Below are 13,852 nucleotides of genomic sequence, written 5' to 3'. Positions count from 1 at the left end.
GTATATATGTGCCATATCTCCTTTATCCATTCCTCTGTTGATGAACATTAAGGTTGCTTCCATGTCCTGGCTATTGTAAATAGGGCTGCAGTGAACACTGGGGTGCAGGTATCTTCTCAAATTAGGGTTTTCTCCAGATATATACCCAGGAGTAGGATTGCTGGATCATATGGTAGCTCTATTTTTATTTTTTTAAGGAACCTCCATACTGTTCTCCATAATGGTTGTACCAATGTATATTCCCACCAACCAGTGTAGGAGGGTTCCCTTTTCTCCACATCCTCTCCAGCATTTACTGGAGATGTTTTTGATGATGGCTGTTCTGACTAGTGTGAGGCGATACTTCATTGTAGTTTGGTTTGTATTTCTCTAATGATTAGTGATGGTGAGCATCTTTTCACGTGCCTCTTGGCCATCTGTATGTCTTCACTGGAGAAAGGTCTATTTAGATCTTCTGCCCAGTTTTTTTATTGGATTGTTTGTTTCTCGGTTTCCTAATCTGCATTTCCTCCCATGCTGCCCCATCAGCTGACTCAGTGCCCAACCTCATCCCTCCCACCATGGCCCTGCTGGCACAGGTGGTTCTCGGGGCTATGCCCTACCACCACAGCCTGCTGGAAGCAGGGTGAGAGAAAAAGGTGGCTGACTAGTCTTCATAATGATGTCAGATTCTACCTGTGACGGCAGCAAAACACAGACCCCGGTGGCTGCAACATATACAAGCATGCATGTTATCTGCCCTCGATGCGGGGGAAGCCTTCATGGCCATGCACCATATTCTGTTCTGTGTCCTGTATTCTTTCTCTGCTCTCCCACCTCAGGACTCTCTGTAGAGCCATAAAATTCATTCTTCCTAACTAGGGGTCTTTCCTTGGAATACTGATGGGGATGTTCTATGGTATGCCCTCTTAGCTTCCCAGCACTAACTGCCAGCTCTGTGACCTTTGGTCTGAAATTGAATGGAAGGAGGAGGTCATTTTGTTTGCTCAACAGCCAAATCCATCTGTTAAGTAGAAAATACAGTGTTCTTTCTCTCCTGAAAGAAAATCTTATTAATCACTCTGTTTATATAACTAGTCTTCTTCCTATAAAATCAGATTCCCAAAGAAAAAATACTTTCAATCATTGCGCACATTTGAATGAGTTTCAAAGTACATTTGGATCCTATCTCTAGATGCATTGTTACAGAGGGTGAGTTTGAACTCTATCCTCTGGAACATCTGACAGCTCAAAACCACAGCTGCCTCAGGTGTAGCAGAGCCCGCAAGACATGACAGGTACTGTCTGATCTCAGATTTACAAGAAGGTGTCCCAGTGCTCTCTTCACTGCACATTCAGCACTTCCCTTCTGTTGTTAAAGCAGATATAACTGCACGTTAAAACCCGAGTATCGTCTGTATTATTGTTTTCAGATTGTCTTTAGAAATCTTGGCTGTCAGAAAAGCAACCTTTGATAAATCTTTGATGTTTTTCCTGAGGCCATCACTACCACCCCCCTGTTGGAGTCTGGGACTGTGAAGGCAGAAATATCTTGTGCCCTTTTCCTGGCTACAAAGTAGAATAGCAGAGAGAGAGAGCCAGATAAACCTCAGGGCCTAGGCTCAGCTCAGATGTTCCTCTCCTAGAGGCATTTCAGTCCATGCCCCTGCATTTAGGTAGAACAGGATGGCCCTCCAAGTGGTTTAACAAGATGCTCGCTGAAACTCAGTAGCATTGATTAAAGGCTTGCTCTGTGCTGGCGTTTTACATTCATTTACTCATCGTAATATGAGGAAATTTTAAAAAAATCTCTATTTTATAGTTGAGGCGTCTAAAGTCCAGGAAAGTTAATACATTTGTCCAAGGTCACACAGCTCATGGGGGAACTGGCATCCAAACACGGTAATGAAGCTGAGGAGCCGAACCACTTCCCCTCTGTGCCTTGCATATCAGAGGAGCTCTCACATCCTTTATGTACCCATCCCTGACTGGCAGGAGGCTTCGCAGGGCATTCCTGTACAGACCTGGCCCATATCACTTGTGTTTCCTCAGGCGGGGCACCTGGCTGACTGCTTCCCACTGTGGTCCTGTCTTCTCTGCAGCCTGGAAGAAACTGTTGTTTCTCATTCTCTGGGCAGGTGTGCTTTGATTCCTTTAGGACCCTCTTTCCACTTGCATGAGGGCCTCAGGAGAAAGGGGAATACAAGGGATCTCCACACTTTCTTGCCCCCGATCTCCAGTTAGCTAGAGACTTACATTCGAGGTGGAATCAGGTTTTCCACCCTGGCCTCCTCACTCTTTGCAGCTTATAAAATGCTTTCATTGAACCTAGCAAACATTCTGCTTCCTTTAGTAAATGCATCCAAAATCTTTCATGGAGTCACTTTATTTTCCTCCTGGGCTGACTTCCCCTTTTGAGACCACAGTCAGGGAGAAGGTCAGTTGAGGTGAGGCAAGTTTTAAGTATGACCTTAGACATGGATGAGTGATGCCTCTAAACACCGTGGTTGTTAACTTGTTTGGCTTCGGGTCCCAGTAGGGACATAAGCAAATAGAGAAAGTTCTCTGCAACGGGATGGTGCTGTCATCATCACAGCAGCAGGAACATGGTGCTTAAGGCGAGTCCTGGGCCTGGCCTAGGGACACAGACCCCCTCTGGCCCCAGCCCGCTCCACTGATGTGTGCCAAGAAAGATTCCAGGCCTGGGACTGATGTTCAGTGTTCCCTGAACCTCCCATCTCTGCATCTTTGGTAGGGGGTGGGGCTTAGTCATAGAGGAGCTATAACCCCGCCCCCCCTCAACTGGCCTTCTGCTCCCTCAGCACCACAGATTACCCCCTGCTCCTCCCTGAAATGGTCCCCCTCCTAGTTTCTGTTCCATGATCTCTGTCCTCCTCTGACTGTCTCATGAGCTCTGCTGCCACCCTGGCCTTCTTCTCACCCTGTGCCAGGGCTAGGAGCCAGCACAGGCATATGTGGAGCCAGGTGTGAGGCCGTGAGGAGTGCCGGGACCAGGGGTCACATGCCCCAGCCAAGGAGGCAGCCATGCTCAACGCAGGTCATTTTCACCAGGAAGTAGTACAGGTCCAGTGTTCCAGAATATTCCATCTCCCAAGAGAATTTGGAAAACTTGACTTTCATGTGATGAGACATTTGCTACTTCTTTGACAAGTAGTTAAAATTATTTTAAAACACTCTACATGGGCCAAATAAAATGTCTGCAGTCTGGGGTTGCCCTCGATTCTCTTCTGTCCCCCTCCATGTCCGCCTTCCCTGCACGCCAGCCTCCCTCCCAGCCTCAGCTCTGTCTTACCAAATATCGTCATCATCCCTGGGAATCAGACTTCTCACCCTGGTCAGGCTCCTCCTGGTGGATGTCTGCACATCTCAGATGCAAAGCTGAGCTCACCAGCTTCCCAGATCTGTAAGGTCTTGAGAAATGATCGAATGGTCGATGTTTATTATGTCTTTATTCCTCTGACAAAAGTCATCACTGCTCCTATTTCTACTTCTAACACCAGTACTCCCAACTATAATTGGTTCCTCTTCTGTCACCTGTTTCCATCATTCAACAGCTAGAGAGGACTCTGGGACCTGGCCGCCCTCCTCTCTCTACCCCCCAGCTCCAGGCAGTGCGGAGTCTGCTCACTCTTCTTCCACAAGCCCTCTTTGGCTTGCTCCCTGCCTTTCCTCTCACTAACGAGAGACTCTAGTTTCCAAACGTATGTTTTCTTGGCAGTGACCTCAGCCTTCTAACTAGTCACCCCCATGTATCTCTTCCCTCTCTACTAGGGATTTAGCCATCATGTTATGGTTAGAGTCATCTCCTAGGTCCAGGGCAGCTCTCATCATTCATGTCATTCACATTATAAACTGTAGACAGGTCTTGCTGGCTCCCCCATGGTTCCTCAGCTGTCCTTTCATGCCAGCCCAAATACCCAATGTCACAGGTGCTTGCCTGCAGCCATGCCAGTCTGCGTTCTCAGGCATGTGTAATTCTATCCACCTCGTGTCATCAAATGTCCCCTCTTCTGTGAGGCCACCGCCTGCCTTCTCACCACCACCCCCCAATGCGAGTGGCCCAGTCTCTCTCCAAAGCTTCTGCTGCACTTGACTGTGTCTTCCTTTTATCCAGCTGTGTTAGTTAAAGCGGTCTCTCCTCTGCCCACTTCTCTCGATCGGCTCCTTCATGGGGAGACACTGCTCGTCATCTGCACACCACTTGCACCCCCACACCATGAGAGCTAGTGCACTGCCTTGCATAGACACCTGCAACTTTTATAAATTGAACTTTTTTTTTTCCTTCTACATGGAGGATGGCAGTATCTAAAGGGCTCAAGATATTCAAAGTTAACACAAAACTGCCTGGTCATTCGAAAAAAACATTATCAGAATTCTAAGTGTAAGCTAGTGGAAAGGGTTATTCTGCCTGACTCTGTTCACTGGGATGAAGTCTGTAGAGGAGAATAGCCATGACGTGTTCTGCTTTTCTTTGGTCAGTGCCTTTCCACAGTGCTCCTTGGAAGCTTGGCTTCTGTTCCGGGGCAGGGAAGAATGGGCAAAAGCGTTCGGACACCGGGGCTTCTGCCACCCTGGCACCAAGAGCCCCACACTGTTCCTCTTGCCAAGAAGAACAAGTTGTACCCACACATTCACGAGGTATCCTCTGCTCGCACCGTTGGCAGGCCTGGGAGTTTCCCACAAGCCATCTGGGTCTATTCTGCTGCCCTTGTAGCTTGAGTTTTTTGCAGCATTGTCTTTTGTTAATTAGCTTTTAGAACAGACACGGCTACTCCATCAGGGATTGTATCCCATTGACTTTCCTAAGAAGGGAGTCTATTCGTTTCTTCGGTGTGTGTATTTTCCCGTCTTTCTGAGTTACACACACTTATCTAGGCAGAGCCCACACAGCACGAGCGCCTAGCTCTTCCAGAATGGAGTTATTTATGAGACATTTCCTGTAAGTCTGCGGATCACCCCGCATGCCTGAGTGCTCACTGCTCAGAAGCTCTCAAAGCTGCTTTTACTTTAGAGTTCCACCTCCAAATTCAGCACCACCAGGCCTTTCATTCCCCGTCTCTCGGAAAGAGGAGAAACCATTAAACTCCATCATTTTTTACTAGGTCTTGTTTGAAGCTTTTGTAGCATTTTATGAGGTCTCTCCTGTCAGTTTGCATAGGGACCTTGGCAGCCTCCTCCCTCCGCCTGATCACATTCACCTGAAGCAATCCAGGAGGTTTGGCAGTTTTGGACACCTGACATGGCAGGGCTGGTCATCTCCCAGCCCGACCCTTTCTTATGTGCACCTTCAAGATCTTTTCAAATTTACTGGGTAAATTCTACTCCAAGGAAGTATCAACTTCTGCTCATTAGTTTTGCCTCGCATTCTTAAGTCAGACTTGGAAAGGGGTATTTGGGGGCTGTTATAAATTCATTTAAAGATAACTTGATTTAAATTTTTGGAAAGTTTTTATCCAAGGCCATTTTCTTTTGATAATGGAAAAGTCTTTAAAATTAGAAATGACATCCTGCCATGAAGAGTGAATTATCCTATACTGGTCTTTGGTCAGGAAATGATCAGAATGCCTGTATTGACCACTTCGTGAAAGGAGAGTTGGCCCAAAACATCTTGATAGGAGGTCAGTTGTGAGGAAGTTGCCCAATTGATATAAATACAGAGGATGGATACACACACACACAATCCTTAAATGTGTGGCAATGCATTCCAATTCTGGTCTGTGTGGCAAGAGTCTCAGTCATGAAACATTTCAAAATGGAAGAGCAGGAGAGAAGGGAGCATCTCGAAGGAAAAAACTCTTCAGTCAAAACTATAATATCTTTGTTGCATAAATAAAACTGTCCAACTTTGTTTTTCCTGGAGCCTGAACACAGAACTTTAAGTTTCTCACCCTTGCGGCTCCTTCACCCAGAGCATCAGAATAATGACTCTCTCTCTTCTCTCCGTGGTCTTGTCAGAGAGCGGGAATCCTGGCCGGCTGGTCAGGTTGCTCAGAAAAATGGCACAGCTGTTCCAAAAAGTAGCCCCATTCATAAGCTGCCGGCTGTCCTCAACTGCAGTGCTGGAGAAAGGCACACTGTTTTATAGAGTTTCTTTTCTTTAAAGGGGGAAAAAAAATACGTGGTATTTACAGGAAAGAAAACTGGGCCCTTCGGTTTTATTTTGGTTGCCACGTCTGAAATGGAAGTGGGGAAGGCCAGAAATACACACGAGCAACTGCGCCTTGACGGGATGATTCATAGTGGTTGTGCCGCCTCTGATGGAAAATTCAGCTGGTTAAGCAAGATCAGCCATGAAGCCTCACATCATCTCCTCTGCCAGGGTTGATGCCTGCCGTCTTGTGACAGCCTTACTGTGTGTGATTGTATGATTGACTGTCTTTCTCCCCCTCTCAGTTCATGACCAAGAACCCCACCATGCGCTTGGGCAGCCCAAGTCAAGGCGGTGAGCATGCCATCTTGAGACACCCTTTCTTTAAGGAAATCGACTGGGCCCAGCTGAACCATCGCCAAGTAGAACCACCTTTCCGACCCAGAATCGTAAGTGTCCGAGACCACCTGAGTAGACCTTCTTCTTTCTTAAACTGTCTCAGTGTTCCACTTGAGCAGCTAGATGTTCCACCAGGGAATGACCAGACTGGAAGTTCAGAGATGCTTTACAGGGCAGCCTCATCCAGGACTCCTCCTTGCCCCCAAGGCAACAGCTCTCAGTGTGCCGGGGGTTACGTCTCAAAAAGTGTTTACCTCTTGCTTGCCTTGGCCCCATCCTCTCAAGTTAAAATTTCCTGGAGTCGAAGAGGCCTTGAAACTTTCCAGGTTTCCCCAAAAGAGTTTGGTTGAGAAATTCATTGTTCTAGCTGATTTCCTTAGGCTCCTTAGTCAGAGAGCCTTTTCCAAGCCCCCAGGAAAGTAGAGAGGATGTGAAATGCTCCTCAGGGCCCTGAGCCTGGCTCCCTGGCTTGGAGAGCTTAGGTCTGTGACAGCCCCTGCAGCACAGGGCTCAGGGCAAAAGAAGCCGAGTCCTTTTTGTCTAGGAAATACTGGGAATACCGTGGGTGCCTCCCCAAGGGAGGAAGCTGAGTAGGGCAGCATTCCTGAAGGGGTCCAGCTCTTAGACTGAGAGCTAAGCTGTTTCTCATGGGTGAGTCAAGAGAACCATAATGGGAAGGCAGAGAAGCTGGGCTTCCAGTACATCACGAGTTAGGGGGACAAGGGATGCTCAGAAAGAAATATCATTGACTCCAGGAAGAAAAGTGAGAGATCTCATAATGGTAAAAATGATCTCTCCAGCATTAGCTTATAAAGATGTAAAATACATGTTTCCATATGTCATTGGCTTAATCTGTAACAGGCTGCTAGGTTGAGATACCAAACACCCAGAGCATAAAACCACTTCCTTTCATGGGCATCCCCCTGCCAGCCGTTCTGGGAGGAGGGGAAGTTTTGCCAGCAGGGCAAAATGAATCTGCTGGTGAGTGAAGTGAGACGCATTTGTTCCCTGAACTCAGAATTTCCAAGAAGTCTTTGAGGAAAATCTCTTCAAGCACATAGTGTGAATTTACTTAACCTCTGTTGTCTTGTGGGCCCCTGTGTGGCCTGCTGAGCAGTGGTACCTCCACGAAATGGACAGGGTGAACCAGTTGGCTGGGTCAGGTGAGCAAGTTAATTCCTTAGCTTCCCAGCCTAAGACTGGTCTGCTCAGCAAGCTTTTTATGAGGCTAGTGAATTGGCAGTTAGAAATGCCCTAATAATACACAATGCAGTAGAATTAGTAGAAAGCACTGTTTAACCAATTGTCATAACTGGAAATAATGCTGCCGAGAGAATTGCAGGGCCGTCCTCTGAACTCACTGGCAAGGGCTAAGTCCCACGGGAGATTAATAAGCCTCATGCACAGAATCTGAAAGTTTCCTTGTTTCCTTTTTGACAGAAATCCCGAGAAGACGTCAGTAATTTTGACCCCGACTTCATAAAGGAAGAACCGGTTTTAACTCCAATTGATGAGGGACATCTTCCTATGATCAACCAGGATGAGTTTAGAAACTTTTCCTTTGTCTCTCCAGAGTTGCATCCATAGCCTGTGGCGAATAGGACAGATGGTATGAGAAGCAAAAGGAGAGATTTTTCCAGGAATTTCCTCTGTGGGGAACTCCTCAGTGTCAATGTTAGAACAAGACCCTTACCTTCAGGGAACAGGTGGAGAACTCTGTGAAGGACGGACCATCAAGAGATCAACCACTTCAAGTTCTGAGGGAGCCAGGGTCCTAGAAATAGTGGATACCGAAATGAGATTTCATGAAGAAACACACTGCTCAGCTCTTAGTTTCCATGGCTACTTCAGGTTCAGGATATTAATAGGAGCCAAAAGAAGAAAAGGCGTGAAGAATAAACCAGATCCTAGAACTTCCAAGTCACTCAGGCATTCTTACTTCAAGGGACAAACCTAGATGTTGTATGGCCCACTCCCAGCTTTTCTGTAAGCCAAAGAGCCCTGAATACTGGCAGTCTGCAAGAAGTCTCTAAACGCTCATGAAGAACTTGACGAGAAGGAAAGGGATGGCTTTCCAAATAGAATGACTTCCTCTGAACAAGAAATAGTGTCCATAAAGCTCATAAAGCCCAATCTTGACAACAGTTGGACATCAAGGCAACTGCTACAGCTTATTCTTTTATCTTTCCTTTCACTTCATAGATATTTATTGAGTGCCCAGTGAGATGGTGCCACAGTACCCAGCAGTGTAACAGATTTGCTCTCACCAAGCTTTCATCTTAAGTTACCTGAAAGGTGTGTGCATTCTGTGAAATGCCTCTTCACGTTGCCTACATCATACTTTGTCTGCACATAACTTTTTTCACAGAAGGCAGCTTGCTGCCCCAGCAGCAACTATCCAAATACTTGGCGGGTTGACCAGCAGATGAGCTCAGCAGCTCGCAGACTGGTGGACTCTCATCGTGGAGGCAATGTGCCGATATTGCTCTGATCTCATCACTGGAGAACCGCTCTCCACTCGGGTCCATGACCAGACTTATGGCTTATACCTTAGCAAGTTATTTAAATTATATTTTGAGAGACAAAGATGTTTGTTACGCGTTTTAATAATTAGAAATGGCTCTTGTAAGCAGGACATGTATCAAAGAAGGACCTTATCATATGTATCCATGTATGAAGTTGGAGAATTTTATCTGGCTGAAATAAATGCATTTTGTAACAAAAGGGATTTTACTTGTCTAAAAGTATTTGTCCCATCCCCACTAGGAGAGGAGATATGTAATTAAAATAAGCTTTGAGCAAAACAGATAGAACTTTTGACTCAAAGCAACTTCCTGAGAGCAAAGGTTGGCATCCCACTGTGTGTGTCACTGAAATGAATGTGGCCTGTCTCTTCGAACCACAACTTTCATTCTGAGTCAGGGTAATGCCGGCCAAGTCTCACTGGCACGGACTCGTCCTCAAACTCTTTGTAGCTAGACGCAGTAATTGCTTATTTCTCATCCAGTGAGAGCAAGTTCAACAGCCCTCTTCCTACTCCTCACTATGCCATCTGATTATGCAGATTCCAAGGTTGCCATAGGAAGGGAAGGGAGAAATGGAAGCAGTGCTGACTGTTTACCTACCTCTCAGGAGGAACACGCATCACCCGTGCTCACACTAGATTGGCCAGAACAACATACAGGACTGGGGATTACAGAGGAGCCAAGGGGTATCTGGGCAGTAATGACAGTCACTGTTAGACGTTCTTTTTTGTATTCCAAGATGGAAAATGACTTTTAAATGAAGAGAATATTTAGAAGCCTCCCTTTATATGTCACTCTCAGCCATTCTTAGATACACTCACTCATGTAATTTTACTAGGTCGTCAAATGCCCCTGTGAGGCAAGCTGCTCATTCTGCCACCATGTCCCGTGTGAGCACCACGGTGCATTTTGTACCCGAGAACAAGAGAGAATCTAAGAAGTTGAGTTAGTTGATTACCCAAAGGTTTCAGACTTGGTAAAGAGTAGGTCCAGTCTAGAGTCTAAATCTTGGATGTTCTAATCCAACAGACTTCTGGAGAAGGACTCAAGGACTCTTTGGCTTTCATAGCAACTTTGCAGTTCAGAGTCTCCTTTTGCTCTGTGGGGCTGACCAGCTTTGGTCTAGTCCACAGTGTAAAGAACCACAAAGAACAGAGCAGGCCTCCTGTGCTCGTTTACAAAATCCACTATTCCAGGTCTGCAAAGGACCCCAATATCTTCTAGGCTTAGCAGCTTCCCTCTTGCCAACCTATTCCCAAGTCTGCCACCTGGGCCCCCTAATTTGGGTTCAGTCCATTCTTTTAAGATAACTGCAGCCCTGTCAGATTATCTGACAGCCAGACTTGGCAATGATAGGATTTCTAACATTTCTGCCCCATCCCTCTTTTATATGTGAGGAGAGAGAGGAGGTACAGGATATTGACCTAAAACTCAGAGAGCCTTTGACCCTGGAGTTGGAGCTCTGTTTCATATCTTTCATCTGTCCTCCTAAACCTTACTTCCCTCTTGAGGATCACAAGGCCACGGGCCCGCACTTCCTGAGGCGGGCTGGCCACAAGCCATTTGATCAGCGGGTGCTTAGTCTGCCGGGCCTGCTCAGTCCCCTGAGCTCCGAGGGTACCGTGGAGGTCAAGACGAGGTCACACAGCCATTTCCCTCCCCCAAGACCATCTCAGCTCTTCAAAAAGGAATCCTGAAAAGTCTTGAGGCCTTAACACCCTTCTCCCTCATCCCCACACCCGTTTGTCTCTGTTCTCCCAAACTATTCCATGCTACCCTATTAGCCATGCAGCCCTGAGTGTTTGAAAGGAAAATAGAGCATTTGCTCTGACATGTTGATTATCTTTTGACTGCAGAAGGAGTTTTCACTTACTAATGGATAACATTTATTGCACATTTACTACAGATGAGGTGCTGTAACACTTTTCAGTGAATTTACTCATTCAGTGCCCCAAGGGGTGGGCAGTCTCATCTCCATTGTACAGATGGGGAAACTGAGGTATTGAGTGATTAAGGAATTGGTCTGAAGTCACACAAGTGAAACAGTAGGGTTAGGATTGAGGCCAGGCAGTTTAACTCCTGAGTCCCTAGTTTTAGCCCAAATTGTAAAAATTCCTCTATTAAGGTCAATTTTATTGTTCCCACTTTTGTGAGGTATTGAGCACAATAAAAAGGGTGTAAACTGGATTTAGCAGAGAGCGCTAGATAAACTGCCAGCTGGGCAGGACAGTATTACTCATCCGGTCTGTAGAACCCTTTATCAGCAGTGAAATTGTGTGATTTGCATGTTAAGGCCTGGAGTGGCTCACCCCCGCCCCGCAGCGTCTGTCCCTTAAAGGAACTGGGGCAGGCCAGAATGATGCAATCAGGACTTGGACCTCCCTGAGGAAGAGGAAATAGTCTGGGTCAAACTGGATCCTGTAAACCCTGTGTGAACCCCTGAGGAAATCTCTGCGCCTTGGAGGTGAGAGTGCATGGTGAGGGGCGGTCCAGTCCCTTTGTCTTCCCTCACGGAGGAGCCCCTGTGTTTCAGTAACCCACCTTGGCCACCCCCCTGCTGGTAACATGGAATCATCAGAAAGGAGACACACAGCCTGGGGCTAACCTGGGCAGCTGCATGTTACAGCTACAGAGCTGATGTAATTTGGTAACAAAGAAAAGACCAAATTAAAGCACCCCATTTATCACTTGTTGGTCTTAACTGGGTGAACGTTGCTATAAAGATATCCCAGTCACAGAGCTGGCCTCGACTGTATCACAGGCCAACCCCATAAGGCTTTATGTCCCCTCTGTTCCCAGATTTGGTCATCCTGATGGCTTTGTCTGGCTGTGTTGATTTAAAATGACCAGGCAGCTCTCTCTGCCCCTGGCTCAGAGTTGCACCAGGTCCTATAACTCCTCATTTTACGTCATCTAGGGACAAGACTCATACTGCCAGAGACACGTGCAGTGGAAATGAGCCCTGTGGTCATATGTCACTCTAAACTTAGGTGCAGGTTGGCCAGATCAGGTCCAAGTGCAGCTATCAATGACGCTTTATCGTCTCCCTTCCTTCCTGTGTTGAATTAGAACCACGGCTAAGAGCGCCACCCTCGCCTTCTTCCTATTCCAGAGGCACCCCATCACCTCCACTCTGCTGTCAATTCCTCTTTCTCTCCTCCTCACCTTTTCCATTCTTTATTCCCTGGTGTAATAAGCCAGCTCTATACTTCTCTCTCCCTCTATCATTTGGTTTTCAAGCCCAATGGGTCATACAACCAGTTTTCAAAACACAAAGATGACATAAAATCCTGATTTGCCTACATTATATGCTCTTTTAGGGCCTAGAAATGGAAGCTATCCATCCCTTGTATTGCCACATCTTCAGCTTCACACCCCCCACCCACTCTACCCGCTATGTCAGGTATTGCCCAGGCATAGACTGCCTCTGAGGCAACCCTGCCTGCTCTGCCCACCATGGCTCTGGGAGGCAAGACATCAGAGGAGTGAGCTGGGTAGAGCCCACATCTGTGCACTGAATCTGCCTGTTAATGTGTGTTCTTGGAGAAAGGGAGTCATTTCCCCAGGTTACCATTTTCTAGCCCACACTCTGCACCCTGGCCCACTCTGTCCAATCTGCAACTCGGTTCAGATGAACCTGTGTCCACAGGGCTCATTTGTGATATGAGTGAAATTGACACCTGCCTGGCCAGTCCTGTTACTGCAGGGATTAGCTGTGATGCTCTATGTGAAGCCTGTACCACAGTGGGGCACATAGAAAATGCTTGGTCAGTGGTAGCGATTATTACCGTCAGCTATTTCAGAGGACAAGGGAAGATTGCAGGTGATGTCCTCCAGGAAAATGGTCAAGTGGGACCCCCATGTTCTTCACGCTGCCCATCTCACCTATGGGGATGCCATGCTAGCTCCAAGTTGGAGGGCTTTGTACTTTCCTGAGTAGTTGCCTGCAGAGATTTCTCAGGAGATTCTTCCAAAAACTTCTAGGATGTTCTGAGTCCATCCTACCCTGATTGACATGCAGAGTCAGTGTTAAGCTTGAAACTGTGCTGCTCGCCCTTAAAAAAAGAGACTTAAGAAGTTCCCATGGTTTTCCATAAAATGGCTCTTATCTTAAATCTTTCAGGAATTCTTTTGTTCTTCTGGATTCCACTCACTGACCAGATAACACAGAACCACAGCCCCACACCAGCACCTGCTGGGCATGCTCTGGACACTCAGCACACACACCATTGTGAACACACGTGCTCACAATGTCCACTGCAGCCTGGCATGAATTAGGATTTGAAGCCAATCATAGAACATAGGGCCTTTTCTTCCTGTTTTAAGATATCTGTGAAGGCTCCTGGTAAAACCAGAGACCTCATAGTCCTATGTATTCTTACTGGAACTTGAGCCATAGCACCCTTGTCCTCATGCAACACCCAAGGACCACCCAGAGCTCCCTTTCTCACACCACCAAGGCAGTTCTTACCCACAGAGGTTTCATTCTTCCAAAGGCTCAGACCACAGCTGGGAGAATTTGGGCTAAATAAAGTGAAGATTGTGCAGGCATTGAGTACAGTCCAGCATTCAAGTGGCTGAAACAGGAATCTTCTTTGGAGACATCTCAAATTAGAAACCGAAGCTGGTCTAGTAGTCATTTGATCTGACAGTGTCAGAAATTTCCTGGATGATCTCTGAAGTTCTTCCAGCCTTATGCTCTCAAGACTACAGATGAACAGAGATATATGGTTCATCAGCCTCCATCAGTAGATGTCAACTCCATACTAGCCTCACCACATGCAAAACCCCCATTTCCCAGATTTCCTCCCCCCGTCCCTCTCTGTGCAACCTTCACACC

General features: G+C 46.9%; 1 protein-coding gene across 2 annotated transcripts in view; it reads left to right on the top strand.

The window, feature by feature from the left end:
- PRKCH (protein kinase C, eta) overlaps nt 1-9,215 on the top strand; it is a 235,325-nt gene extending 226,110 nt beyond the window's left edge. For both annotated transcript variants that reach the window (XM_010847648.1, XM_010847649.1), the window contains exons 13-14: nt 6,394-6,537; nt 7,928-9,215. In XM_010847648.1, coding sequence (XP_010845950.1) covers nt 6,394-6,537; nt 7,928-8,074 — 291 coding nt within the window. In that variant the 3' untranslated portion in view covers nt 8,075-9,215. The remainder of the gene's footprint in view (nt 1-6,393; nt 6,538-7,927) is intronic.
- Nucleotides 9,216-13,852: the final 4,637 nt, after the last annotated feature.

Source organism: Bison bison, unplaced genomic scaffold (genome assembly GCF_000754665.1).
Source record: "Bison bison bison isolate TAMUID 2011002044 unplaced genomic scaffold, Bison_UMD1.0 scf7180017864254, whole genome shotgun sequence".
NCBI classification, from domain to species: domain Eukaryota; kingdom Metazoa; phylum Chordata; class Mammalia; order Artiodactyla; family Bovidae; genus Bison; species Bison bison.
Note: the sequence above shows the minus strand (reverse complement) of the source record. Positions and strands in the feature narration are given on the sequence as shown.